Here is a 25810-nt window from a genome sequence, read left to right on the forward strand (position 1 = left end):
GACCCTTCCCTAAGTGCGGGCACATTTTCTTCTCTTTTGAAACCGGTAGACTGAAACCGAGGTGGCGTGAGTCCGGTGTGTAAAAGGCTGTGTGTGTGTGTGGGGGGGGGCAGCTTGTGGTTTAACACCCTGCCTCTCCGGCCCAAGTGCCTCCGCGGGCGGGGTGGCACCCCTGGCCCTGCCCGGGGCGCGCGCGCGGGTGGCACTGCCTTGCCTCCTCCTGCGCCCGGGCCACCGAGGCCCCGCAGCAGCCAGCTCGTCCGTCCCTTCCGTCCGTCCGTCCGTCCGTCCATCATGTCTCGGCTCCTGCCTCGACGGCTCCCGGCCCCCGGCCCCGGCCCCGGCCCCGGCCCCCGCGCTCACCAGGCTGCTCAGGACTAGTCCCCCCAACTTGTTCTCTGCTGTTAACTAGTCGCGCTGGCGGAACGATGGGATGGGGTTGCCACAGCAACCAGACTGGACGTCACAATCCGGGCATGTGTGCCGCCCCCCCGCCGTGCCGCCGTGCCGCGGGCGCTGCCGCCGCCACCCTCGGCCGGCTGCGGGACTCGCGCTGCGGGGCGCGGTGGGCGGAGCGGCCCGGGCTTGGCGGGTGCGGGCAGAGGCGGCCGAGAGCTTGAGGGGTCGACACGGGGGGGTGGAGGTTTTGGGGGGCGGGGGGGCCGGCGGCCGCCATCTTCTCGCCGAGACCGCCTCGCCCGCCGCGCGGGTCCGTCCGGCAGCTCACGGGTTAAGGCTGGCACCGCGCCCGGCGGGAGGGGGGCGCCCACCTCCCCTCCCCCCCGCACTGGGCATGCGGGGCCCGCTGGGCACCGAGGAGGAGCTGCCGCGGCTGTTCGCGGAGGAGATGGAGAACGAGGAGGAGATGTCAGGTGAGGGGCGCGGGGACCTGCTGGCCCGGGACGCGGGAGGGGCTGCGGGCTGCGGGCTCGGGGCTGCGGGCTCGGGGCTGCGGGCTCGGGGCTGCGGGCTGCGGGCTGCGTTCCCGCCCTGCTGGCGCCGCGCGGGCCAAGGGCGCGGGGCCGGCCGAGCTCCGGGGCGCGGCGATCGGGGCGGGGTGCGCCAGGGACCCCTGGGGGAACGGCGGCGGGGCCTGCGCGAGCGGCGGGCCGGGAGGGGGCGCGGCGCCGCCGGCGGGGTCAGCCCGCGTGCCCTTGAAGGCGGCGGGAAGCGCGCGCTGCGGGCGGGCGGGGCGAGGACGGGCCGCGCGTGGGGAGCTGGCGATGCCCCAGCCCGGGCGCGCGGGCTCCGACTCCCGGTGCCTGACAGCTGCTCCGCTGCTGCACTTTGCCCAGGCCGCCGGGCGTGCTCAGCCCCAGTGCCAGCCCTGTTCCCAGACCACCCTGCCCGCCTTGCCTGTGGGCTTGACGCCCCAGGGCCACCGCCCCTGCCCTTGCCAGCCTCCATCGGGTGTGTGCTCGCGTCTCGGGGGTTACCTTGCAGGATTCTTCCCATCCTGGCACAGCCTGGCAGGGCCTCACCCTGTCGGCTGCCCTTCCTCCCTTCTTCCCTCCCTCCTGAGGCTTACCACTTCTCAGCTTCCAAGTCTGTGGCTCCTCCTGGACTTCTGAGGACTTGTGAGAGGCCAGAAGGTCCCCCTTTGCCCAGGAATCTACATCCCCATGGATGAGACTATTTCACACACTGGCATCCCAGTTCTCTTCTCCAGGGGGGAGAGAAGCACCTCCCAGGCCATTCAGTATCTTCACCAGGGGCCACACCCCCGGCCCCCCAGTCTCCTCTTCCGTGGACTGGCTTGTATGTTTAGTGGATGTGAGGCTGTCATTGGGGCCCCCTGCAGGAGCCTGACGCTCAACCCCTCCCCATTCAGCCAGGCCAAGAGCCTGCCATGGGGTTAATGTGCAGAGGTATGGTTTCCAGGAGTTGACTGTGGAATCACAGATTCACAGGCTGAAGGGATCGGCCCCTCTCTCAGAGGGGAAAGCAGAGGCCAAACACATGCCAAGAAACCTGTAGCTGTTTTCTGCCTAGGAACCTAACTCTCCAAAGATCCCTGGTGGTGACTGGGGCGTGGTCTTTTGTGGTACTGATGGGGCGGTGGACAGCTGAGTGTGTATCGACAGTCCAGCTTCGGGGGTTTCAGTTATTTCAAACGGTGCCTCCTTCTTCCTGCCTGACCTTGCTTGCATCAGGAGAGTAGGAGGCTTGGTGAGGTTCTAGGTGGCCCCAGGATGGTGGACACTCATTGTGGGGTTATAGGGGTTGGATATTGGTCCTAATCAGTGCCTCTCCCCACCCCAGGGCAGGCAGGGGACTGTCCCTCTGGGCCCTTCGCGAGCACTTCCAAAGCCATGAAAAGGAGACCCCTGCTCCTATCTCTCTAGCTGGGAATTCCTGTCCATTAACCACCATGATTGTTTTGCCCCCAGAGCCTTGGGGCACCTTTCCAGGTCCCTGGTTGTAAGCTTCTGTCCCCTCCGTGGGCCCAGCCAGAATGTCCTAGGAAGTGGTCAACGATATTCCCTACTTAGGGCCAGACCATTGGTCCATTCAGTCTTCCTAATGCTCGTCACTGGGCTCTGACTCCCAGCCTCTGCCGACAGTATTTCTGTGGGCCACTGCAGGTGCCACCCTGTCCTTGGGCCCTGGCTTTGACCTCTGCCTGACCCCTGTCTTTTGCTCACAAGTTTGCTCTGTCCATGCAGCTCCCAGCTCTGGTGCATCATGGGACACCTTCTTTCATCCTCACCATGGACTCTCAGGCCTGGTTTCTGGGGCTTGCTCGCTTGCAGTACTTCCTGTCCTCTGGAAACTTGTTTTTCCCCTCTGACACCCACCCCCCCCCCCGCAGCTGGGACCCCTAACTGTAACCGGGATGGAGGGTGCTGGAGAGACTGTGTCTAATGGTGGAAAGCTTGTCTCTAGGTCGCCCGGGCTCCCTGGATGTGGGGGCAGTCCTGTCCTAGTCCTCATGTCTGTCTGCAGTGGTGGCCGCCTGGGGCCTTTTGCAGCTTGCGGTGGAGCTCCTCTTAGCTGAGGAGGTCGTGAAAGTGGCCTGTTAGACCCCTGGAGCCTCGTAGGGAGAGTCAGTGTTGTGGGAGCCTTCGCACTAAAATTCTCAACAGGCAGCAGTTGGCATCTGAACGGTTTCCTACACAGGACTTTTCCTTGGCCCGCTCTCTCTAGCTCTGTGGCTGGTGGGTGAGCCTGCTGTGAGGAGAGTGGGGTCAGCTCCCACCTCTTCTGGCTCAAGAGGTTGGCAGCTGCCAGGATCCCAGGGGAGTGTGCTGGTCAAAGGGAGGATTTGAGATCTGGATGGAGGGGAACTTAAACCCCAGCACCCTTGTTGTTGGTCCCGTGGACTTGGGACAAGGTTCCCCCCCAGTACTGTGCCTCAGTGTCCCCGATTGTAGAATGAATCCAGCAGCAGCCACCTCACAGAAGGTTATTGTGAGGCCTCGTGCGATAGCACACACAGAATGTTCAGGCCATAGTTAGTGCCCAGCACATCATACACACACAGCAAACCATGGCAGCTGTGATTAGCACCATCCAAAAGGGTTAGCAGGCCTGCCTCCCCAAGGATATGCTTCTGAGACTTGAGTCCTCATGTAGTAAGTGTCTGCCCGGAGCCTGGGCTGGAGCAAGGCTGGGAGCTTGTGGAAGGGCTGAAGGCAGAGAGTGGAGGACCTGGCCCTCAAGGCTTTTCCCTAGAGGTGGGCTGGAGGTGTCCCTGCCTGGTTGGCCCAGTGTTTTTGTCAGAAGAGAGCCTGGGCTCTCCTTTAGCTGGGGACTTGACTGGTCCCTGTCTCCACCCAGATCTAGCTCTATCTGAGTAAACATCTTAGGGTCAGAGGGGAGAATGGCTGCCATGACTCACAAAGATCCCTGCTTTCTCAGCTAACCCCTCCAACATGGAGTAGAGACGTTTCAGGGAGCCTGACCGTATCTAACACCCACCCAAACATGAATTATCAATACATAACACCTACCAATTATCCATCCATGATCCATCCATCCATGATCCATCCATCCATCCATGATCCATCCGTGATCCATCCATCCATCCATCCATGATCCATCCATCCATCCATCCATCCATGATCCATCCGTGATCCATCCATCCATCCATCCATCCATCCATCCATCCATCCATCCATCCATGATCCATCCATCCATCCATGATCCATCCATCCATCCATCCATGATCCATCCATCCATCCATCCATTTATTCTTGTATCCACCCACCCCGCCACCCCCTGTCCACCAGCTCTCCATCCATGTACCCACCATGCTTCACGTAGTCATCCCAGTCATCCACCATCCATTTGTCTACTATACCCATCCATTATCCATCCGCCCGTTTCCGTCCACCTACCCACCCCCATGCCCTTTTCTACCATCCTTCCCATCCACCTATTCGACACAGATTTCTTGAATATCTTTGACCCAAGTACTGAGCAGTGTATGTTTTCTTTCTTGGGCACTTTGTTTGTTTGGCAACGTCTCACTATGTAGCTCTGGCTGTTCTAGAACTCACTATGTGGACCAGGAGAGCCTCAGACTCACAAAGACCCTCCTGCTTCTGCCTCCCGAGTGCTAGGCGTGCACCACCTCACCAGGCTTCTAGGGCTCGTGCAGAAGCACCTCTGAGACTATTTTGTCTCTGTAATTCTGTCTTTATTCCCCCCACCCCCAGTCTCTTTCTCCTGCTCCGTTTCCTCCCCAGGCCCCCCTTGTCTGGCGTCTCTGCCTGTCCCTTGTCCCTGTCGCTTCTCCTCACCTTTCTTCCCACCCACCCACGCCCGGCACCTAACTGGAACCTTCTCCCTGCTTCCCTGGGCCTTCCTCACTCTCCCAGGTCCCAGCCACTTAGGGTGAGAGCCACCGCCCCCACGCCTCTCCTCTGCTCGCTCTCTGGACTGCCTCTCTCTTTTATGAGATGCCAATGAGGTGATGTCTGGGTTTTGTTAAATGTCATAAATAAATTATTAATCAACTCTTCGGTTACGGTAGCACTGCTCTGGATCGGCTGAGAGCCTGAGCCCAGAGATGAATGAGAGAACCCTGGTTAGGCTTTTCACTGTCTGGAAGTACTGGCCCCAGAGTACCTCCACTCCCTGGAACCCCTTCTGGGTTCTTTGGGTGTCGCTGAGCTGCACCCAGCACTGGGGTTCCATGTCTTCACAATCCCGTGTCTCTCCATTGCCCAGGAGGAAGGCTGCAGCATGAACCCATTTCACAGATGGAGAAATGGCCAGTGGGGCAGGCTTTGGGGCCACTGGTCAGGAAGGGGTAGTGGTTTGAAGCCCTTCTGCTTCTCAGGTGACCCTGTTCCCTTCTGACCACTAGGTGGCCCTGTGCCCTACTTGGAGATGGGCTATGGGGGCTGGAAACAGAAGGAGCCCCGGCTCCCTGGGTTGTGGGAAGGATGGACTGGGCTGGGTCTCGCCTTTGGCTAGTTTGCTCTCCTGAGACTTTGGTGGTGGAGGTCGTATCCCAGCTGCTGCCTCTGACCCCCTTCCCTAGTCCTCCACTCACTGAGTCAGATGACGTAACTTCTCCCTGATGGAAAAGCTTCCTGGTGGCTTGTTCTTCCTCAGAGGAGGCAGGGCCTGGAGCCTGCAAGGCTTCCCTCACCCTGGGGGTAGGTCCCTAGATCTGTCTTGATGGGCGCCGCACCCCATCTCTTAGGCTCTGGCCTTAGCCACTCCAGTGGTCCTGGGGTACAGTCCTGAGCTTGGCCTACAAGGTCACACTGCTGAAATACCGGGTCTGGGCAGGTCCACAGCCTGGAGGGCAGAGCTAGGGGAGGGCTCGCATACTGCTATGTGTGTGTCTCTTGCCTGGGTTGCCACCTGGCTGTACTCCCCGACGGCTGTGGGAGGTAATGAGGTCCTCAGAGTCGCCCAGCTGCAAATGGGTTATCAGGCGAAGGCCTGGCTTTGCAGCCCAGCAGTCTCTGAACTTTGACATCACCCTGCCTCAGACTGTGCTGTGCCGAGATCGGAGGCTGTGCCGCCACACTTGGCTGGGTGCCATTCCTGCCGGAAAGGGCCAGCCGGCTCCCTCAGCTGCAGCTGGAAAGTGCAGGCCTGAGCTAGAGTGTGCGCAGCTAACAAGGGGCTGGCAGAGGTTATGCCTTTACCCTGCCTGATTCTGTCCTCCGACCCTGACCCTCACGCTGTCCCCATCTTCTCTCCCACCCCAAGTCTCGGAAGTAGCCTCCCTTGCTCCTCCTCAGGCCGTAGGATGTGAGAAGTTACCAAGCTGATGGTCCTAATTATAGCTGGCTCTGATGGATGGAGCCTGGGGCCCTGGGGTGGGGCTGGCTGGTGTTTGAGGGTATAACCAGGCCGGCCAGAAGGGGGCAGTGGGGCAGCCTCCAGGGGCTGGGAATTGGCAGGACAAACTGTTTTATGAGCTGGCTGCCCCCACCCTGGGTCCCCTCACTCCAGGGTAGTGGAATCCTATCTTTCCAACTGGCCACATGCCCCTGGCTTTACAAACTGCCTCTGACCTGCCCCTGGCCGATGGGGCCGTGGGAAGGAAGACCAGGGACGGACCACACAGCACAAGCCTGAGACTTGGGCGTGGCTGACGGCGGTGTGGCTTGGATGGTGACTCCCAGGCTTGATTTTAGAAGCCTCAGGACCTGTTGCTGAGGACAGGGGTAGCCCATTTGGGAAGAGAGGGCTGCAGTGCCTGCCAGTAAGGACTAGGTGTTTGCGGCAATGGGGTAGGATCCAGTGTCATGAGGGCCAGGCCTGAGGTGTCCTCGGGGCTACCAGAAGCAAAGTAGGGACAGGAAGTGCCTGCTAGAGATGGGTGTGGTCAGAGCTGGGTCCCCATCCTCAGGTGCCAGCTCTGGAAATTTCCTCAAGGAAGATATCTTTTTTAACTTTTTTAAATTAATCAGGTAGACTTGGACTGTGAGGGGTACTGTTTATGGACATGGGGTCTATGTTTGTTCTGGATGAGTTACAGCTAGCCTGGGGGTTCCTTCTGTATCCATGAGTGGATTACAGGCTTCCTTCTAGAACATTCCTAGCCACCTGTGGACCTCCGTCTCCTTCTGGTTGGTGGGGGAACATGTTCTGGGCTGGCTTCCTAAGCCTGGGGATTCCCCTGCTGCGTGGAGACGGAGGACTGTCCTGCAGAGGCGAGAGGGAGACCCCTTAACATTGCATCAGCCTGTTACATAACGGGTGTGGAGCACTCCCAAGGGATGGGGTGTGTCTGTTTGGGTGCGCGTCCGTGATGCCTGGGAGAATACACAGGTGTGGATGGTATCCCATTGGCCACTTTAGCCTGGCCTCCTGCCATCCCCAGAGCCGTTGCCCAGACTCCTTCACGCCAAGCTGACACTGAGGCCTCTCTGTAGATTCCCCCTATCTCTGGCACACTAGGGCTTCAGAGGAGCAGGACGTATTACTTCCAACATCACCTGGCCCCAGCTTGGATGCCTGGCCCATGTAAGCTCAAGTCATAAATGACCTCAACTGCCCACTCCCTGCACTCTGGAGCCTTGCCAAGGCCACACAGCTGTAGCCCCCTCATGGGCCCAGCCTCAGCAATGCCTCCCTCTGTACTGGCACGTACTGTGGTGGTCCTCCAGGGATGGCCTGTATTTGGCCTGTCCTCAGGCCGCCACCTTGCAGCAGCTTCCAGTCCTGCCTGGAGTCTGCCTCCTCCTCTCTGCTTGCTGGCTGCTCTCCTGAGTTCCCACTCTGACAATAGGGAGGGTCTGGAACCTTGGCACACTCTATCCCTGCCCTGGGGACTCTGAGAGCTGCGTTGGGGTCCTGGTGCTGAGGGTACCTTGCCCCAGGAGGAGGATTGTACAGATACAGACTGACTGTGTAGACTTCGGGAGGGCATCTTCTTAGCTACTGGAGACACAAATTGCCTTCTAAGAGTGTGATATGTGTGAATGAAGTTAGCCACCATGTATAGGGATCCAGACAGACCCAGTGAGAACCCGTCTTCCACAGGGCTCTGGGGCTCAAGTGATCAAACTCTGGCAGGCGGCTTGTGTGGGATCTGAGAAGGATGTTGACTCTCTAAGCACACTCCTCTGGTCACCCCCAGCCACTCACTGGGGCAGGAGGGGCCTGCCAAGGCAGTCAGGTTATGGGCTGGTGAAGTAGGCTCGCTCTGTCATGGTCCTGGAGCTACTTTACTCTGGAAGCCTCCTCTGTCCCCCTGTATGGCCATCTCTCTGTCCTCTGTCCCCCTGGGTGGTCATCTCTGTCCTCTGTCCCCCTGGGTGGTCATTTCTCTCTCTACTTTGGGTGGTTTGGCTCTTGATGCCATGTCCTTGAGGTAACCCTTGCTACCTCCCCTCTGAGGTCATGTCTGGTGAATGGGAACACTAGCTCAACTTGGATTTCCTCAGAGGGTAGGAGTCAGGTTCCAGCTCACCATGCCTCCCTAGAACAGAATTCCCTTCTAGGTTGAGGGTGAGCTGGGGCAGATGTACCTTTCTCCTTTTGGGGAGACATGGAGCCACTAGCCGCCTTATAAATGACCCCAGCCCCTGAGCCCACCCTTCTCCCTCTCAGCCTATAATTAAAAAAGTTGTGTATGTGGTGTGCACACCCGAGGGTGTGGGTGTGTGTACATGCGGAGGCCAGAGGAAGACATCCAATGCCTTCTCTGTCGCTGTTACCTTCAGACAGGATCCTACTGGACCATAGGTTCCCTAGTTTGGCTAGGCTGCGTGGCTAGCAGGCTCTCCCCAACACTGGGGTCACAGGCATGCTCAGCCATGTCTGGTGTTTGGCCTTTAATTCTTGAAGCCAGTGAGGGAATTTGGAATTCACGGACAATCTCTGGAGAACCCACGTGTGGAATGGGCTTGGCATCCTGGAGCCCTTCATACCTAGGTTGGTCATGAGTATTGCTCCCCTGCACAGGGCTGGGCAAGGGGAGTAGAATAACCTTGAACCCCTCATTGAGAGAGTACTGTTGAGTCTTTGACCAGTGGGACCCGGTCCTTTATGTCCTGCATTCGAGAGCCACACCTCAGCTGTACTTGACCCTTTGGAGGTAAGGATAGGCCTTACTAGCTTGGCCTCTCCTTTGGGCCTCAGCCTTCCCTGAGCCAGCTATCGAAGACTTTGATGTCCCATGAGGCCACTTGTCCCCAGGCCAGTAAGGACATCATTCTCTTTTGCTAATTTGCGTTCAGGACCAGGTTATTAATGTACTGTCTTGTCTTTTCTCTTCTTAACTTTCTCTTCTTCCTTCCTTTTTTTTTTTTTTTTTTTTTTTTTTTTGAGACGGTTTCTCTGTGTAGCTTTGGAGCCTGTCCTGGGACTCGCTCTGTAGACCAGGCTGGCTTTGAACTCACAGAGATCCTCCTGATTCTGCCTCCACTGCAATTGTTGTCCCTTCTTACAGAGGGGGGAAGGAAAGGCCAGAGAGGGGAGGGGACTTGTGCTGCCCACCAGAGTGGACGTGACAGTTGTTCCTTGGCCTAGGACTGTGGTCACACGGCTGTGACCTGGCATTGCTGGATCTGGGTGGTGTGGGGGTCCCGTGGCCTCCCTCTGGTTCTGTGTCCCTGGTTCTGGCTAAAACCCTTCTCCCTTCCAACCCCTGCAGAAGAAGACGACGGTGGCCTTGAAGGCTTCGAGGATTTCTTCCCTGCAGAGCCCGTGAGCCTTCCCAAGAAGAAGCCCAAGAAGCTGAAAGAGAACAAGTCCAAAGTGAAGCGGAAGAAGGAGGAGGTGAGGCTTGTGGCGGGGTGGGCTCAGACCTTGTGTTGCACCCCTGGGACCCCTGTGGTGGGTGTCGCGACGCCGAGGCTCCCCGAGATGGAAATGGCACATTCTGCTTCTTAGGAAGGCCGGAGGGTCAGCTGTCCTTCTGCCCTGGGCCGGAACACCATGATGCTCCCTCTGCCTGTCTCCCTACCTTGCCCTGTAGTCTCAGCCTGGCCCTGGGCAGCCGCTGCCTGCCCTCTCTCTGGCTGCTCTGTTGGAGCCTCATCTCCTCAGTGAGTCCCACTGAGAGCCGAGAAACACAAGGAGGCTCCCGTGAGTGAGGAATCGGCTGTGTGTCAGGGCTGTGCTTACGCTCGGTGGCTTTAATGTTCCCGTTTTATTACTTCCTGGTTCTTGGTGGCTCTGTATAGGAGATGCTGAGCCTCGGGGCTGAAGAGGCGAGGTGGCTTGCTTGCTGGAGCTCTGCTTCCATGTGCCTCAGGCCCACTTGCTCTGTCTCTGAGGTCAGCCCTGGGAATCGATGGTGGGAAACTGAGACAGGCATGTAGCTTAGCGTCCCTCCCGATTGGAGCAAGACTCTTCTGTCTTCTCTCCTCCTGCATCCCCAAGCAGCCCTGCCAGGAGGGTGGCGTACACACCTCTCCTTCTGAATGACAGAGCAGAGGTGCTCAGAGGTCTGTTGAAGGCAGTGACCGCCTCTTGCCTGCCCCTACATAAAACTGAGTTGCCACAAGGTTTTGAGCTGGTTTTTCTGGGGCTCCAGAATGGAGGCCAGGGGTAGAAGGGAGGAGACCCCCAAGGAGAGGAAAATGTTGGTGAAAGGTGGGTGATAGCCATTGCCTTTGTCTGCTCTGTCTTCTTTTCACGGTCCCTGTGTTGGGGATGTTGACCCAGCAAGTGCCTTTACCCGAGAGATGGCTATGGAGAAGGTCACGGGCATCTGAGGGGGCCTAAGCTCAACCTGCAGCCTGTGTGATTTCTCCTCTTGTCTCTGCTTTGTCTAGTGTAACCTAAGGGTTCCCTCAGCCACGTACATGCAACCCTCTTCCCCTCCTACCCCAACCCCTCCCCTGCTTTGTATCTTTATCAGACGTCTTGGTGTGAGTGTGTGTGAGTGAGTGTGTGAGTGTGTGTCTGTGTGTGAGTGTGTGTCTGTGTGTGTGAGTGTGTCTGTGTGTGAGTGTGTGTGAGAGTGTGTGTATGTGTGTGTGAGTGTGTATGTGTGTGTGAGTGTGTGTCTGTGTGTATATGTGTGTGTCTGTGTGTGTGAGTGTGTGTCTGTGTGTATGTGTGTGTCTGTGTGTGTGAGTGTGTGTCTGTGTGTCTGTGTGTGTCTGTGTGTGTATGTGTGTGTCTGTATGTGTGTGTCTGTGTGTGTGAGTGTGTGTGTGAGAGTGTGTGTATGTGTATATGTGTGTCTCTGTGTGTGAGAGTGTGTGAAGTGTGTGTCTGTGTGTCTCTGTGTGTGTGTGTGTCTCTGTGTGTGTGTGTGTCTCTGTGTGTGTGAGTGTGTGAGTGTGTGAGTGTGCATGTGTGTGTGCACGTGAGTGTGTCTCTGTGTAAGTGCATGTGAGTGAGTGTGTGTGTATGTGTGCGTGTGAGTGTGTATGTGTATATGTGTGTCTCTGTGTGTATGTGTATATGTGTGTCTGTGTGTGAGAGTGTGTGTCTGTGTGTCTCTGTGTGTGTGAGTGTGTGAGTGTGTATGTGTGTGTGTGTGTCTGTGTGAGTGTGTGTATGTGTATATGTGTGTGTCTGTGTGTGTATGTGTATGTGTGTGTCTGTGTGTGTGAGTGTGTGCATGTGTGTGTGTGCACGTGAGTGTGTCTCTGTGTGTAAGTGCATGTGAGTGAGTGTGTGTGTATGTGTGCGTGTGAGTGTGTGTATGTGTATATGTGTGCGTGTATGTGTGTGTGTATGTGTATATGTGTGTGTGTATGTGTATATGTGTGTGTGTATGTGCATGTGAGTGAGTGTGTGTGTATGTGTGCGTGTGAGTGTGTGTCTGTGTGTCTGTGTGTGTGTGTATGTGTGGGGCGTGGGGCCAAGGAAGGCTGTGTTGTTCTCCATCCCGACCCCCTCTGGTTCTGAAGGGGGCTCTTCCTCTGGCCAGTGCCTCTTTTCTCTGCCTTATTAATCCCTCTTCTCCATCTCCCCTCCTGTATCTCATCTCCCTCCCCCTCTCTCCCATTCCTCCTTGTCCCCTGCCCTGGTCGGTCTCCTCTCCTTGAGACCAACACCGCTTCTTTACAAGGGTGGAGCATTGGGGTAGATTTCCAGATGCCCAGTGCCAGGTTGACCCTTGGGCCAGGGTGCTCCCCACACCCCAGGCTTGGCTTTCACCAGCTGCAGGACCTGGGGGTAGGGATGGCAGCGTGTAGCATGCTATTTACAAAGAGGAGGCTCTGTCTACCCACCCACCCACCCACCCACCCCGAGCCCTAGATCACGGTGTGGGTGTGGGAGTCTCCTTCCTCCCCACCCCTCCACTGCAACCCCCCCAGGTGACTCGGAGGCACAGAGGGGGCCGGAGCAGGTGGGCTCTCAGTAGTGGTTGGGGGTGGGGTGGAGGGGGGGACACAGGCAAGCGGCAAGCCGTGGATTCTGATTTACATAAAATAACCGGGCTGCAGCCGGAACCTGAGCATATGTAGATGAAGCTCCCTGTCAGACCAGAGCGCAGGAGGAGAACTGATTTCAACCTGTACTGCAGCGGTTGTCATAGCAACCAATTATTCAGTGCTAAATTATAACTGTTTATAACACTGGTGAATGGGAAGGCTCATATTTCATTCTTTCCCTTCCCCTCTCCCGTCTTGAAGGACCCCAAGTCGAGAATGACCCAGCTCCCTGAGTTCTTCCTTTGAGCCCAGGCGCTTTTTATTTTATTTTTTTTTCGGGAGATGTGAGGGTGTGCCTGGCACAGAACAGAGAGGGGAGGGAGGCAGGCGGCCTGGGCTCAGAAGCTGAGGAGCGGGAGAGAGAAAGGGTGGTGTTGGATTGCCTACTTGGGGTCCCCACCAGCCACAACTGCTTGCTGCGCCCTTGGCAGGCAAAGGGGCTCCGAGCAGAGACCCCCTCTTTGCCCTCAGCTTGGGCGTGGCATCGTGAGGTGCTTTGCCTATGTTCCCCTAAGGTTCTTCTTGCAGACACTAGTGCATCCCGCTTACAGTGACAGCCAGGGTTGTTTCCATGAAGGGCAATGCCAAGGTCAAAGGCCCAGCCATTCTCTTTCTCACAGCCTGCTATGGGCTTTGGCTCCTCTCAGACCTCAGGGCAGAGGTTGGTTTGTGGGATTTATTAGAGTTATTGGTCTGTGTCTCCTTCCTGAGTGGGGTGTGGCCCACCTCCTCATCCCCCCGTAAGTTTCTTTTTTAAGACAGGGTCTCACTACGTGGCCTGGAATTTGGTCTACAAACCGGGCTGACCTCAAGCTCAGAGATCCACCTGCTTTTGCTTCCTAAGTGTTAGGGTTAAAGGTGCACACCCTGGTAAGTTCTGAGACCCTGTGTGGCCCCTCCTGGTCTGGTTCGTGGCCGGTTTTCCCTGCTCTCTACTGGCACTGCTACGCCCTGGTCCCGCTGACAGCCACTCTGCGGATGCGTTTCAGATCCAGTTGCAGAGCCTCCCCCCCCCCCATCTCTGTGAGGCAGGATGTTTTTGTGATTGTCAGGGGGAGGAGGAGGCCCAGTAGTGGAAACAGTTGGTACAAGTTCTGCTGGCATAGGCTCATTCTGCCTGCACTGTCGGGTGAGGGCATGGATGCGGGGGTGGGTGGGTGGGTGGGTGGGGGGTGTGTGGCCCAGGCTGTGGCGGCTTTATTTAGGAGAGGCAGGGCTGGAGAAAAAGAGAGCTGGGCCGGGGGCTGGGGGCTGGAGGTCAGAGTCCCGCCTCCCCGTGGATGGAATAAGAAGCGTGCTTACGCTTCGGCTGGAGGAAAGGGCCGACATCACCCTGCCGGGGTTCCAGCTCGGTTCCCTGCCCTCCTCCAGCTCTGGAGTGTACTTTGGTTGAATTCAGGCCAGGCTTTCAGCTTCAGCAGAGCCCCGCCCCCTGTCAGTGCCCTGCACAGGCTGCCAGACACTGCAGTCCACTGGAGGCGCCTTCCTGCCTCCCTCTGTGCTGGCCACTCCCCATGGCTCCTGCACACCTGATATGGCACCGTTGCTGTCTTTCTGGAACATGCTCTGGCCAGCTACCAGGCAGAGTCATGTGGTCTACCCAGACTGTCGCCCGGCTGCTCGGGACCCATGTGTCTGGCTTTGGTCCTGTCCCAGTGGATGGAAGTGGGCTGTGTCACCTCTGCCATATCTCTGCTCCCCACGCAGTCACCGTGTTTTGGGGTGTTGTTCCTGGGAGACGCCTCTGCCTGGGTGTGTATCAGGAGTAAAGGGCGTCTGTGGGTCCTGAATGTAGACTGCTCTGGCCTAAGTCCCCCGCCAGGGCATGATGCCATGCCAGTCTCTGAGCATGGCAACCCCATGTCAGGGCCTCCATGTGCACAATCCCCCTGGGCCCTCTCATCATTGCACACATGAGAGAGTCGGAGGTTCAGGTTGTTACAACAGCTTTCACGGGTCCCAGGCTATCAAGGACCCACAGGCAGGCCATGCCAGATTCCATCCACCCTGGGTCATTTGGCCTTGACTGTGGTGGAGGGCGTGGGCTTCCTTCTCCAGGGCAGGCTGCAGCTGCTGTCTGTGGTGCTGAAGTATAGGATACCCTCTGTTTCTCATCTCGCCTCAGAGAGCCGGCTGGTCTCTGTCACCTGGGGGAAGGGGATGTCCCCATCTGACTCGCACTTTCCCATCGCTGGGGAACTGTGGCCTTAGGGTTCTGCATCACTGCTAGCTGTGGGAGCTGGGGGCTGGGAACTGTCTCTTGGCTGCAAACCAGAGTCAGTGTTCTGGGAAAGCAAGGAGGCGGTGTCAGTGTGCTGATGCTGATGTGGTGATGGGTTAGCAGGTAACAGGTTCAAGAGCAGGGCTCTCAGAGGGGAGATTGAGGTGAGCTGCCAGGAGAACACATGGGTGGGGTCTTTCCCAGCAGGGGGTGCCCCTTCAGTGACAGCCATGTCCAACCTCGGCTAATCACACCTCGGCTAATTAACTGATGGGGTGTGCTGGCTCGGAGGTTCTCTATTGGGAAAGGCAAGAGAATGTTGAGGACCCCCAGATTGTCCAGGCAGACCCTGTTGCCCCTCCCCCGTGTCTCCCATCATCTCCTTTCCCTTTCTCCAGCTGCTGTTTTCATAGCACAGTCTCCATATCTGCGGCTCTCTCCCCTATCTCTCCTCATGCCCATCTTTGCTCACCTTGAACACACGTCACAGCAATCACAAGGGTGACGGGCCCTGAGCTGGTAATTGTAGCGACAGTATAGGTAGGGGAGGACGGGGCGCTGTCCCATCGCTTGCCTCCAAGTCACAGGCAAACTGCTTCCTTCCAGGGCAGTACCTTTCTGATGGGCGTGCTATGACTGTAGACACCCTCATCTCCATATAAATGGGCCATTTTCTTGTACAGCCGGGAAACAAAATCAAGGAGTCAGTCTGAAGAGCTGTCTAATTTACCTTCTCTACCGCTGAGATGGAGTGGCCGTCCTGGAGACAGGCTTGTAGGGTGGCGGCCTCTGGAGAGCTGGTCCTCAGTGATCTCCTCAGATGCAGGCTTCACCTGGCTGGAGGGTGCGGGGTGGGTGCTAGACGACGGGTCAGCTCCCACTTGGAGCTCTTCTTGTATGCTCTGGTTTTCTACTCTGGTCATCATGGCCTCTACCAGGAGTTCTTGGAGTGGAGTGCCATCATGCTTCCAAAATCCACCATGACCAAAGCAGAAGCTGAGCTTGCCCTGGGCTCGGCACACCACACTTCACCTGCCTGGTGGATTCTGGTCTCAGTCAAGATCACCTCACCATTTGGTCAGTCACCTCTGCTCACGCTCGCTCATCAGTGCACAGTGTGTGAAGGCGGTGGCCGAGCTAGGTCTCTGGCATCCCGGAGTGTCCAGCACCCTCACCATTCCCGTCTTTTCCAGGGGAGCAACGATGAGCTGTCAGAAAATGAGGAGGATCTGGAAGAGAAGTCGGAGAGCGAAGGCAGCGATTACTCCCCCACCAAGAAGAAGAAAAAGAAACTGAAGGAGAAGAAGGAGAAGAAAGCCAAGCGGAAAAAGAGAGATGAAGATGAGGATGATAATGACGATGGATGCTTGAAGGTAGTTGCTGGGTCTGGGGCCAGGCAGGAGGATGGAGGCGCCCTTAGAGCCCGAGACAGTCAGGGAGGCCGCACAGAGCAAGCCCTGTGCATGTGAAAGTCAGACATGGGTCATGAGGGGCTGTAGTGAGAAGTCTCAGCTACTCGGAGAACTTAGCAGTTTGTGGACACCATGGTGTGGTGCCTTGCTGACAGACCGGGGCTGTTCATGGCAACAGCTTGGCCACCTTCGTGTGCAACCGTTTCTGGAGAGAATGATACATAGTGTGAGCTCATGTTTGGTGTTGGGAACTTCTTGCTTGGAGCAATTTGGGGAAATAAAACAACAAATAGAGTCCTTGCCACCAGCATCTGCTGGACAGCCCCGAGTGGCCGGGTCTGCCTGGGTACTTGGTGCACTCTGAAGTTCTCCCTGCGTGGGCATCCCTCCAGACTCTCAGTGAACTTGGAGCTGCATGGCGGTGGCTGTAATGGGTCTGGCTGTCTTCGGGCATAAGCATCTTTGTCACAAAGCAAGCCAAGGCATCATAGTGGAACTGAGGCCATCCCCTGGGATGTGAGGTGTGTGTGGATGACCTCACGTCACCAGGAATAGATTGTGCACTGTAAGCACCAACACGGTCACGGTTGGGAGCCGATTGCTATGAATGATGGAAGGCTGGAGTGCTTCGGGGAGCAGCGCTTACTTGGGGACCACCTCCAGTGGTCCCATTAGTCACTGGAGGGTGTGTGGTGAATCAGCTGTGACTGGTAATAGCCTTGGGGGCAGTTTTGGGAAATTAACTTCCATGGGCTGTTGAGGATTACCAACGACAGCATTGCCTGCTTGCCTCTGTGCCCGCTGGAGGTGCCTTCAGGGATGGCCTGGTGTTCCCAAGGGGGCAGGTTGGCCATGGGAGGGTGTCCCCCATGGAACCAGGTTTCTAAGTCCTCTTTGTAAGGCTTTTTCTGGGACACAGGTACTGGGGACCAGGGAAGGTCTATGTACCAGCTGGGTGGCCTTCCACTGCAGGGCCGGAAAGTCAGCTTCCAAGGGGACTTAAGGGTCAGGGCAGACTGTTCTTCATGGTAGGTGTCACCCAAGGCTGTAAACATTTCTTTCTCTGCCTCTGTGGGCAGAGGTCCATGTCCCCTGGCTGGTCAGAAAGATCAGGAACTGTGGCAGAGAAAGAGCAGAGATTGGCTTAATAGGTGAAGGTTGGGGTTGGTGGTGACAGCTCGAGATTACCTGGAAGAGATAGGGTACCGGGTGCGGGGGTGAGGGTTTTGTGATAACTGTCAATAAAACCCTTCATCCCTTGCCCAAGCGCCTATGCTAATTCTCTGTGAGGCAGAATGAGGATGCTGAGGCAGAAGGGTGAGCCAGTTTGTCTCCCTCTCACTGCTGGGAGAGCCATGCTTAGAAATGACCCACAGCAGGGTTGAGAGATGGCTCAGGGCTTAAGAACACTGGCTGCTCTTCCAGAGGCCACGGGTTCAATTCCCAGTATCCAAATGGTGGCTCACAACGCCAACTCTAGTGTCAGGGGGACATGACACCCTTTTTCTGGTCTCCACAGGTCCACAGGTGGTGCAGAGACATACATGTAGACAAAACAGTCATATACATATAAAGAAATAAATGAAAAATAGCTGGGTGTAGTAGCAAACACCTTTAATCCCAGTAGAGGCAGGGGGTCTCTGTGAGTCCAGGGGCAGCCTGGTCTACATAGCAAGTTCCAGGACAGCAGGGCTAGAGAGAGAAAGGGAGAGAGAGAGAGAGGGAGAGAGAGGGAGAGAGAGGGGGGGGGAGGGAGAGTCTCAAATTAAAAAAAAAAAAAAAAAAAAAAGAACTTCTCAATAGCTAGCTCTTCATCTGGTCCCTGCCCCCTAGGCCGTCTTGTCCTCTAGCTCTGGACCTCTGGGATGGCCCTGTTGAACACTCACAGGCCCTGGGGATGGATGTCACACACTCCCCTGAGCACCACATCTGGGGAGTGTCTGAGGGACTCTCTGGCCCTGCCTCTTGCTGGGACACCGGCCACTTTGGTCCCTTCTTTCACTATGTCCCACTCTCCAGAGCAGCCCAGGCTTGTCTCTGGCCTGTTTCCCCTGGCTGTTTGCTTCCATTTCCGGAGCAATACATGTCTTTCCCCAGTGCCAGCATTAAAGCTCACAGCATCCTGCACGCTGGCATGGGGTTTGCGGGACAGGTGGGGGAGGCTTTCCGGTGGGTGTCACAGTGGTGGGTGAGAGTGGTTCTTAGGTTGCAGATTGCCTTCCCCTTTCTCAGAGCAAGGAGGCAGGCCAGAGGCCTCTGCCCCTGACCCCACCTCGGGCCGTGTCTCTGCAGGAGCCCAAGTCCTCGGGACAGCTCATGGCTGAGTGGGGCCTTGATGATGTCGACTACCTGTTTTCAGAGGAAGACTACCACACACTGACCAACTACAAGGCTTTCAGCCAGTTCCTCCGGTGGGCCAGGGGCTGGCTGCTGTGGCTGGGGGTTGTGCTTGCCTGAGGTGCACCAGGTCAGGGGAGGTGAAGGGAGAGGCAGTCTGGGCTCCTTAGTAGACTATCTGAGCAGCCAGTGACCTGGGAAGGGCTTGGGGTCAGGGTCCCTTCATTCGGGCACAGCTGATGGTTGGGCCTGGCAGGCCCTGTGGTGGGTCCTCCTGTGGGGAGGGGCCTGCTGTAGGCCCCACTGTGGTCTGCAGCCCAGGCAGAAGCATACCAGGAGTGAGGAGTATGCTGGGGTGTGTCCGGTGTTTGTCCTTTCCCAGTCTCGGGACCGTGGGGCTGGCCACACCTCACAGGTGTGAGGGGGAGGGTGGTCCCTCCCTCACCCCCCTGTCTCTCCCCCACAGGCCGCTCATTGCCAAGAAGAACCCGAAGATCCCCATGTCCAAAATGATGACCGTCCTGGGGGCCAAGTGGCGAGAATTCAGCGCCAACAACCCGTTTAAGGGTAGCTCGGCGGCGGCGGCTGCGGCGGCTGTGGCTGCCGCCGTGGAGACTGTCTCCATTGCTACTCCGTTGGCCATCAGTCCCCAGCAGGTGCCCCAACCTCTGCCCATCCGCAAGGCCAAGACCAAAGAGGGCAAAGGTAAGGCTGTGGGTGGGAGGGTGGGCACGGGGGCGCGTCTGGTAGATCTGCCCCCTCCCAAGCTCCCCCAGACCATACGGGGCAGCTAGGGGCTCTCCTAATGGAGGGCCCAGTGATTCCTGTGCCTTTCTGTGACCTCAGACAGAGTAGCCTTTTCACGGCTTCTGCCCTGTCCCCTACAGGGGAGGGTGGGGGAGCGGAGGAGTTGTGGGTGGGTCTTTGGGAGTTAACATCTGCCCAACTACCCCCACACTGTGGGCATGGGGGGCAGGCGGGGTGGTCCACGGCATGAACTCACTCCTGCCCACCCCAGCCCCTACTGTGGTTGTGGAGGTGGGGTCCACAGATGGAGTAGCTCCAGCCTTGGCTTTGCAGACATTTGAGGCAGTGTTGGCTTAGCATCCTTATCCTCCCACGGGAGCCACTTCTGAGTCAGGGTCTTTCCGTGCGTGTGTGCGTGCATGGCAAGTCCCTGTGCAGGGACTGCGCAGAACTGAGTGCAGCCAGCGCTGGAAGGAAGAACAAGGAGGCCCAGGTCCAGTCGGACTCCATGCAGATGGGCTGGGAGGGGAGCAAGCAGGCCTTTCTGCTTCCGCAGGGCCAGTTCTGGCGCCGGAGGGGTTGGGGACATTGACTTCCCCAGTGGGAGCGTGAACTCCTGTGAGTTCTGTGTTCTGATTCGGGACTTGATGAACCGAGGAGTCCAGGGCCCCCATGTGTCAGCCCCCGCAGACTGTGGTGTCTAGGACAGTGCTGAGTGTTGTGTCTGGGTCCTCTCTTTTACGTCTCAGAGAGTGCCTGATGGGTGAGAGCCTTGGGCCACATGCTTTACCTTCTCCTGCCCCATCCCCCAATCTTTCCCATTTTCCCACTTTCACCTGCCCAGCAGCTACTGCTGGACCTTTGATGCCCCCCCACCCCCAGGGGCCATCAGAGCTCCAAAGATTCAATAGCTTTTCTGTGGCATGGCTTGGGTACAGCTGGGTCCCTATCTTCATGTCCTTGTGTGTGGTGTAGCCATAGGAGAACGGGGCAAAGCCACCTGGCAAGGGTGTGAATCCTGTCACCAGGCCCCTTGCCTTCCTGTGGCAGCAGGATGGGCTTCCCCGCTGGGGGCGAGGTCATTGTTCCCAAGGTGGCCAATCGCTGTGTTGCCAGCTACACACACACACACACACACACACACACACACACACACACCACACACACCACATACACACACCACACACACACACACACACCACACACACCACACACACACACCACACACCACATACACACACACACACACATACCACACACCACATACACACACCACACACACACCACACACACACACCACACACCACACACACACACCACATACACACACACACACACACACACACACACACACACACACAAAGAATCCAGCCTGTAGGCCAGGGTGATAGGAAGGTTGGGGTAGCCATGGGAGGTCCCTGAGCCCATGGTTTGGGAGGCTGGTGGCTTGGCTTTTGGTACCAGGATGGCTCTCTAGGGGCCATGGATTGCAGGTGGGCAGTGTTGCTTTGGCGGCCTGCCCTGCTGGTACGGAAGCTACGGGGCTCCTTGGAAGCCAGTCAGTTGGATAGTGCAGAGGCTGTTCTCACGTTGGTAGGCAGTTCTGAGTGCCACAGCTGTTGACAGCAGGACTTGAGTCAGGTTTATCTCCTCGCTACTTCCCCGAGTCACCTAAGCAAGAGCCTTGCCTCTCAGGCCCCCTGTTGGAGGCTGTGTGAAGTGGTGGGTTGCAATGGGTGGGGTCAGGTGCGGTGCTGGTCATCGCAGCCCTTGTCACAATGCCCAGGGCCTGGAGTGAGGAAGAAGAGCAAAGGCACCAAAGACTCCAAGAAAAAGGGGAGGGGCAAGCGCGTGGCGGCGGCGGGGCTCAAGTTCCGCTTTGGAGGGGTCAGCAAGAGGAAGAAGAGCTCCTCGGTGAGTGTGTGCGCGCACATGTGGAGAAGAGTTCCTCAGTGCGCGTGCACACGTGTGCACGCTCCGGACAGAGTGGGGTGGGAGGCATGCTTGTATGTGCAGGGGGGTGAGGGGAGGGCTGTTTTGACCAGAGAGTGAGCCAACCAAGGCAAGCCCTGCACGCTTCTCCCAGGCCCTGCATTCAGGCCTGCCGGGCCCCAGTTTCCCTGTTACTGGTGTGGAGTGGACCCTTCCAAGGGCCCGCCTAGCTCAGACTCTGACCTTGGAGCTCAGCTGTGGCTGCTGCTGTTCACACTGTGGCTCCATCAGGCCCAGGGATCAGCTGGCCCTTCACAGGTGTGCCCAGAGGGTGGAGCCCTGGGAGGTGGCCTGTTTGACCAGGCTGGCTGGAGCCATGATTCCTCCCCTAGGCCTGTGTCCCGTTCTTCTCTTCCTACGGGCCATCTTCTGGCCTCACCCCTGCTGGGCAGATGTCACATCTCCCTGCTCTGCCGAGGGGCAGAGAGGAGGGCGGGGCGGAGAGGAGGGCGGGGCGGAGAGGAGGGCGGAAGCTTTTCTATGTCACTTGGTGGGGGCAAGTGCCTGGTCATGAGGTTGGCTGCTCTTGAAGGGAGCAGGGCCACGCCCTAGCTGTAGCAGACCAGCTCAGCTCCTAAGGAGCCATTGATCCACCAGGCATGTGCACTGAGAGAGAGATCTGTGGAGATTCCTAGGGGAGGTGCTCTTTAGGGCAGCCCTTGAAGGATGTGTAGGAGTCTGGCCGTTGGAGGTCAGAGCCTGGGGGAGCTGTATGGAGAACTGTGCAGGTGTCAGAGGGCTGGAGAGCAGGAGGATGGGGGGGCAGTTTGTGGCTGGGCTGGGGGACCCCAAAGCCACAGGGAGGCTTCAGATCTTCCTGACCCTGCCCTACCCAAACCATCAACCCGACCTCTTTGCCCGCAGAGCGAGGAGGATGAGCGTGAGGAATCAGATTTGGACAACGCTAGCATCCACAGCTCTTCGGTGCGCTCCGAGTGCTCTGCAGCTCTGGGCAAGAAGAGCAAGAGGAGGCGCAAGAAGAGGAGGAGTAGGGTTCCTCCCCAAGGGGCGGGGCTCCCCGAGGGCGGGGCTTTTCCATGATGGGGGTGGTGCGCAGAGTTGGGGAAGGGCATCCTTATGCCCCGGGGTTTCCCAACCTCAGCCAGGCGGTCTCCTGTGTGCTCCCTCAGCCGCTCTTGTCGACTGTCCTAGGCAGGAAGACTCCTTGAACTCACTCCATCTCCCTGTCAATCACCCACATAGCTCCCGACCCACCAAATTCCCCACTCCTCCCGCCTCTCTCCTCCTCTCTCTGGCTTTTGAGACAGGGTCTCACTGCGTAGCTCTGGTTGGTCTAGAACTTGCTATGTAGACAGGGCTGGCCTTGAACGCATAGAGATGTCCCTGCCTCTGTCTCGCAAGTTCTGGGATTAAAGGCGTGCCCTCCCTGGTGGTATTCTTTCTCCATGAGCACACACTGTGTGTCCTTCACACTTCACAGCCACCCCCTTGGTCCGTTAAGCACCCATCACGTGCCAGTCTGGCCTGGGGTAGCGGGAATGGTTGGGTGTGGCAGGCCCCCTTCACTGCCTCTCTTCCCATCCCAGTTGATGATGGCGACGGCTATGAGACAGACCACCAGGACTACTGTGAAGTGTGCCAGCAGGGCGGCGAGATCATTCTGTGCGACACGTGCCCGAGGGCCTACCACCTGGTCTGCCTGGACCCGGAGCTGGAGAAGGCTCCGGAGGGCAAGTGGAGCTGCCCTCACTGCGTAAGCTGGGGCCGAGGTCCGGACTGGGGTTGGTGGGCCGGGGCCTGGGGCCTGGGGCCTGGGGCAGAGGCCCCGCACCAGGCTTCGCCCACCTGGACTCTTCCGGCTACAGGAGAAGGAGGGGATCCAATGGGAGCCGAAGGACGACGAAGAGGAAGAGGAGGAGGGTGGCTGTGAGGAGGAGGAGGACGATCACATGGAGTTCTGCCGCGTGTGCAAGGACGGTGGCGAGCTCCTGTGCTGCGATGCCTGCCCCTCCTCCTACCATCTGCACTGCCTCAACCCGCCGCTGCCCGAGATCCCGAACGGTGAATGGCTCTGCCCGCGCTGTACTGTGAGTGTTAACACCTGCCCGCCCCGCCCATGTCGCCCCGCCCACCCGACCCTGAGCCCGCCCTTGCTGGCCCAGGCCACGCCCCCAACAAGCTCGCCCTCCTAGTCAGCGCTCACCCAGCCTGCCCTTTCCCTGAATCCCCTTAGGACTGTTGATTGAGAATTTATTCTGAGCTAAGAGCCACGCATTCCTACTGGGAACTGAACCCAGGAGGCCTCGCACCGAGCTGTAACTCCATCCCTTAATGGATTTTCAAACATTATTTTGGAGTTGCTAGGCAAGATCTTACCCACGAGCTACTGTCCAAGCTCATCCTCAGCAGGAATATGAGGCTCAGGGAGGCACGGTGGCTTTGCTCAAGACCACACTGCAGCAGCAGAACTTTCTGCTTGGATTCGGGTCCCTAGGCACCCTGGGCCTGGTGTTCCCAGGCTGGGTTAGTGACAGAGTGGTGACCCCATAGCCTTCAGGGTTCCTCTCTGCAGGAAGCGAAGCCAGGCGGGCCTATGGCTGGGAAGGGAGTCCTGCTACATCCCTGGAGTCCAAGAGATGCACCCTGCCTTCCTGTCTCGTCCCTCTCCTCCTTTGGCCTCAGAGGCCAGAGTGTGACTGGTTCTGGGGTGTGTGGTGCACATTGCATGCCCACAGCTGTATTCTGACACCAACAGTTCTCCAAGGCAGAGGAAGAGAGGCCGCTTTTACAGGGACAGACTGACGGGTCCTTAGGTACATGGATGGACGGTGGCAGAGCTAAGACCTGTCCTCTGCTACAGAGCCATCTCACCTCAGTCCAGCTAGGGCTCACAGCTGCCCTTGTGAGGGTCATGGCCACACCAGGCTATCTCGGGGTAGCCTAGAGCATGGGTGCTGAGGTAGGACTGTTGCTTTGCTCTGCTCTGCCAGCCAGCAGCTCCGAGTCAGCCCACGGCCCGTAGGGCCTGAGTGTGTGTGGGCAGAGGGAGATTTGGCCTTCTTGCCCCAACCAGCTCAGATGCACAGTCCTGCATGTATCCCCTGCTCAGGAGGAAGGAAGTGGCCAGGGATGTAGTGTTGCTACCTTGTGCTTCTCGTAGGTCAGGATGTGATGTGGTCATCCTCAGGGCTCCAAGTAGGGCAGGCTGCATGGATAGGCAAGTCCTGAGGCTTGTCTCCTTGCTGAGTGGGTTTTATTTTCTCCTCCTGCCCTGTGTGTGAAGTGAGCTCAACTATCCGGGGTTAACCTGCCAGACTCTGAGGACGCTCATTCTGAAGCTGTGCCCGCTTGGGTACAAAGTTCCACTGTCCTGCACTCTTTGGAATTGGGAACCTGTGTGGCAGTCTACTGTCATGGGACTCACCCCTGAACGTGGTGACCATTCTCTGTTCACAGTGTCCCCCACTGAAGGGCAAAGTTCAGCGGATCCTACACTGGAGGTGGACCGAACCCCCAGCTCCCTTTATGGTGGGGCTGCCAGGACCAGAGGCGGAGCCAGGCATGCGCCCACCCAAGCCTCTGGAGGGCATCCCTGAGAGGGAATTCTTTGTCAAGTGGGCTGGGCTCTCTTACTGGCACTGTTCCTGGGTGAAGGAGCTACAGGTAAGACGCCCAGGCAGTGTGGTTACACTTGGCTTGGTATGAGCCTGGGGCCCTCCTGGGTGGGCAAGAATGGGTTGCCATGTGCTGATTAGATGTCCTCCAGGCATGGGCGGGAGCTGGGGATGGCACTGAGGAGGAGGAGGCTTGTCCCACCTAGGATAGGGCTGGGGGGCTGAAGGGCTGGGTCAGCAGCCCATCTCCCTTTCGTAACCTGTGAGCAGCTGGAGCTGTACCACACCGTGATGTATCGCAACTACCAAAGAAAGAATGATATGGACGAACCGCCACCCTTCGATTACGGCTCTGGTGATGAGGACGGTAAGAGCGAGAAGCGGAAGAACAAAGACCCTCTCTACGCCAAGATGGAGGAGCGCTTCTACCGCTACGGCATCAAGCCGGAATGGATGATGGTCCATCGTATCCTGAACCATAGGTGAGGATGGCGGGTAGAATCTGCCAGGCTACAACAGCGCATGCCTGCCGTGAGGGCCAGGCTTGCCAGGGGCGGGCGCAGTGGGGCAGGAGGAGGGGCAGAGACACAGAGCTCCAGGTGTACCGGCTGCCCAGCCAGGGTGGGCATTCACCTGCACGGAGGCGCCCTCCCGCTCAACATCCTCATTTACGGTCGGACAGTCCCAGAGGTGTGCTGATGAAGGAAACGTGGCGAACAGTATGCGAAAGCGGAGAAAGGGGATCTCTGTGCGGATCCCTGGATCCTTCCAAAGCGGGATTGAGTTCAGCAGGATGGTTCTGGGAGCCAAGCAGGTCCCAGAAAGGATTAGTCAGTGTTACTCTCCCAAGAGGCACATTTGAGAATATAGTTGGCATGGGGCTGGCATGGTGGTGCATGCCTTTAATCCCAGCACTCGGGACACAGAGGCAGGCAGATCTCTGAGTTCAAGGCCAGCCTGGTCTACATATCCAGTTCCAGGACAGCCAGGAAGACACAGAGAGGTCCTGTCTCCAAACATGCATTCTCTCTCTCTCTCCCTCTCTCCCTCTCTTTCTGGAGACATGACTGAGTGGTTGAGGGCCTGGGTTGTTCTTGCGGAGGACCTGGGTTTGCTTCTCAGCATCCACACAGCAGCTCACCACCTCTTAGAATTCCAGGTCTAGGTGATCAGACGCCACCTTCTGACCTGTGGGCACCAGGCATACATGTG

At 57.7% G+C, this 25810-nt stretch overlaps 1 protein-coding gene across 1 annotated transcript in view; it reads left to right on the top strand.

Moving 5' to 3' along the window:
• Positions 1–418: 418 nt before the first annotated feature.
• The window catches only part of Chd5 (chromodomain helicase DNA binding protein 5), a 48996-nt gene continuing 23604 nt past the window's right edge, over positions 419–25810 (top strand). Inside the window, exons 1-11 of the mRNA XM_051173842.1 lie at positions 419–872; positions 9572–9696; positions 15729–15908; positions 18240–18358; positions 18751–18989; positions 20818–20945; positions 21888–22011; positions 22571–22737; positions 22850–23071; positions 24441–24647; positions 24869–25080. Coding sequence (XP_051029799.1) covers positions 434–872; positions 9572–9696; positions 15729–15908; positions 18240–18358; positions 18751–18989; positions 20818–20945; positions 21888–22011; positions 22571–22737; positions 22850–23071; positions 24441–24647; positions 24869–25080 — 2162 coding nt within the window. The 5' untranslated portion in view covers positions 419–433. The remainder of the gene's footprint in view (positions 873–9571; positions 9697–15728; positions 15909–18239; positions 18359–18750; positions 18990–20817; positions 20946–21887; positions 22012–22570; positions 22738–22849; positions 23072–24440; positions 24648–24868; positions 25081–25810) is intronic.

The sequence above is a fragment of the Phodopus roborovskii genome, unplaced genomic scaffold (genome assembly GCF_943737965.1).
Source record: "Phodopus roborovskii unplaced genomic scaffold, PHOROB, whole genome shotgun sequence".
In the NCBI taxonomy this organism is placed as follows: Eukaryota; Metazoa; Chordata; class Mammalia; order Rodentia; family Cricetidae; genus Phodopus; species Phodopus roborovskii.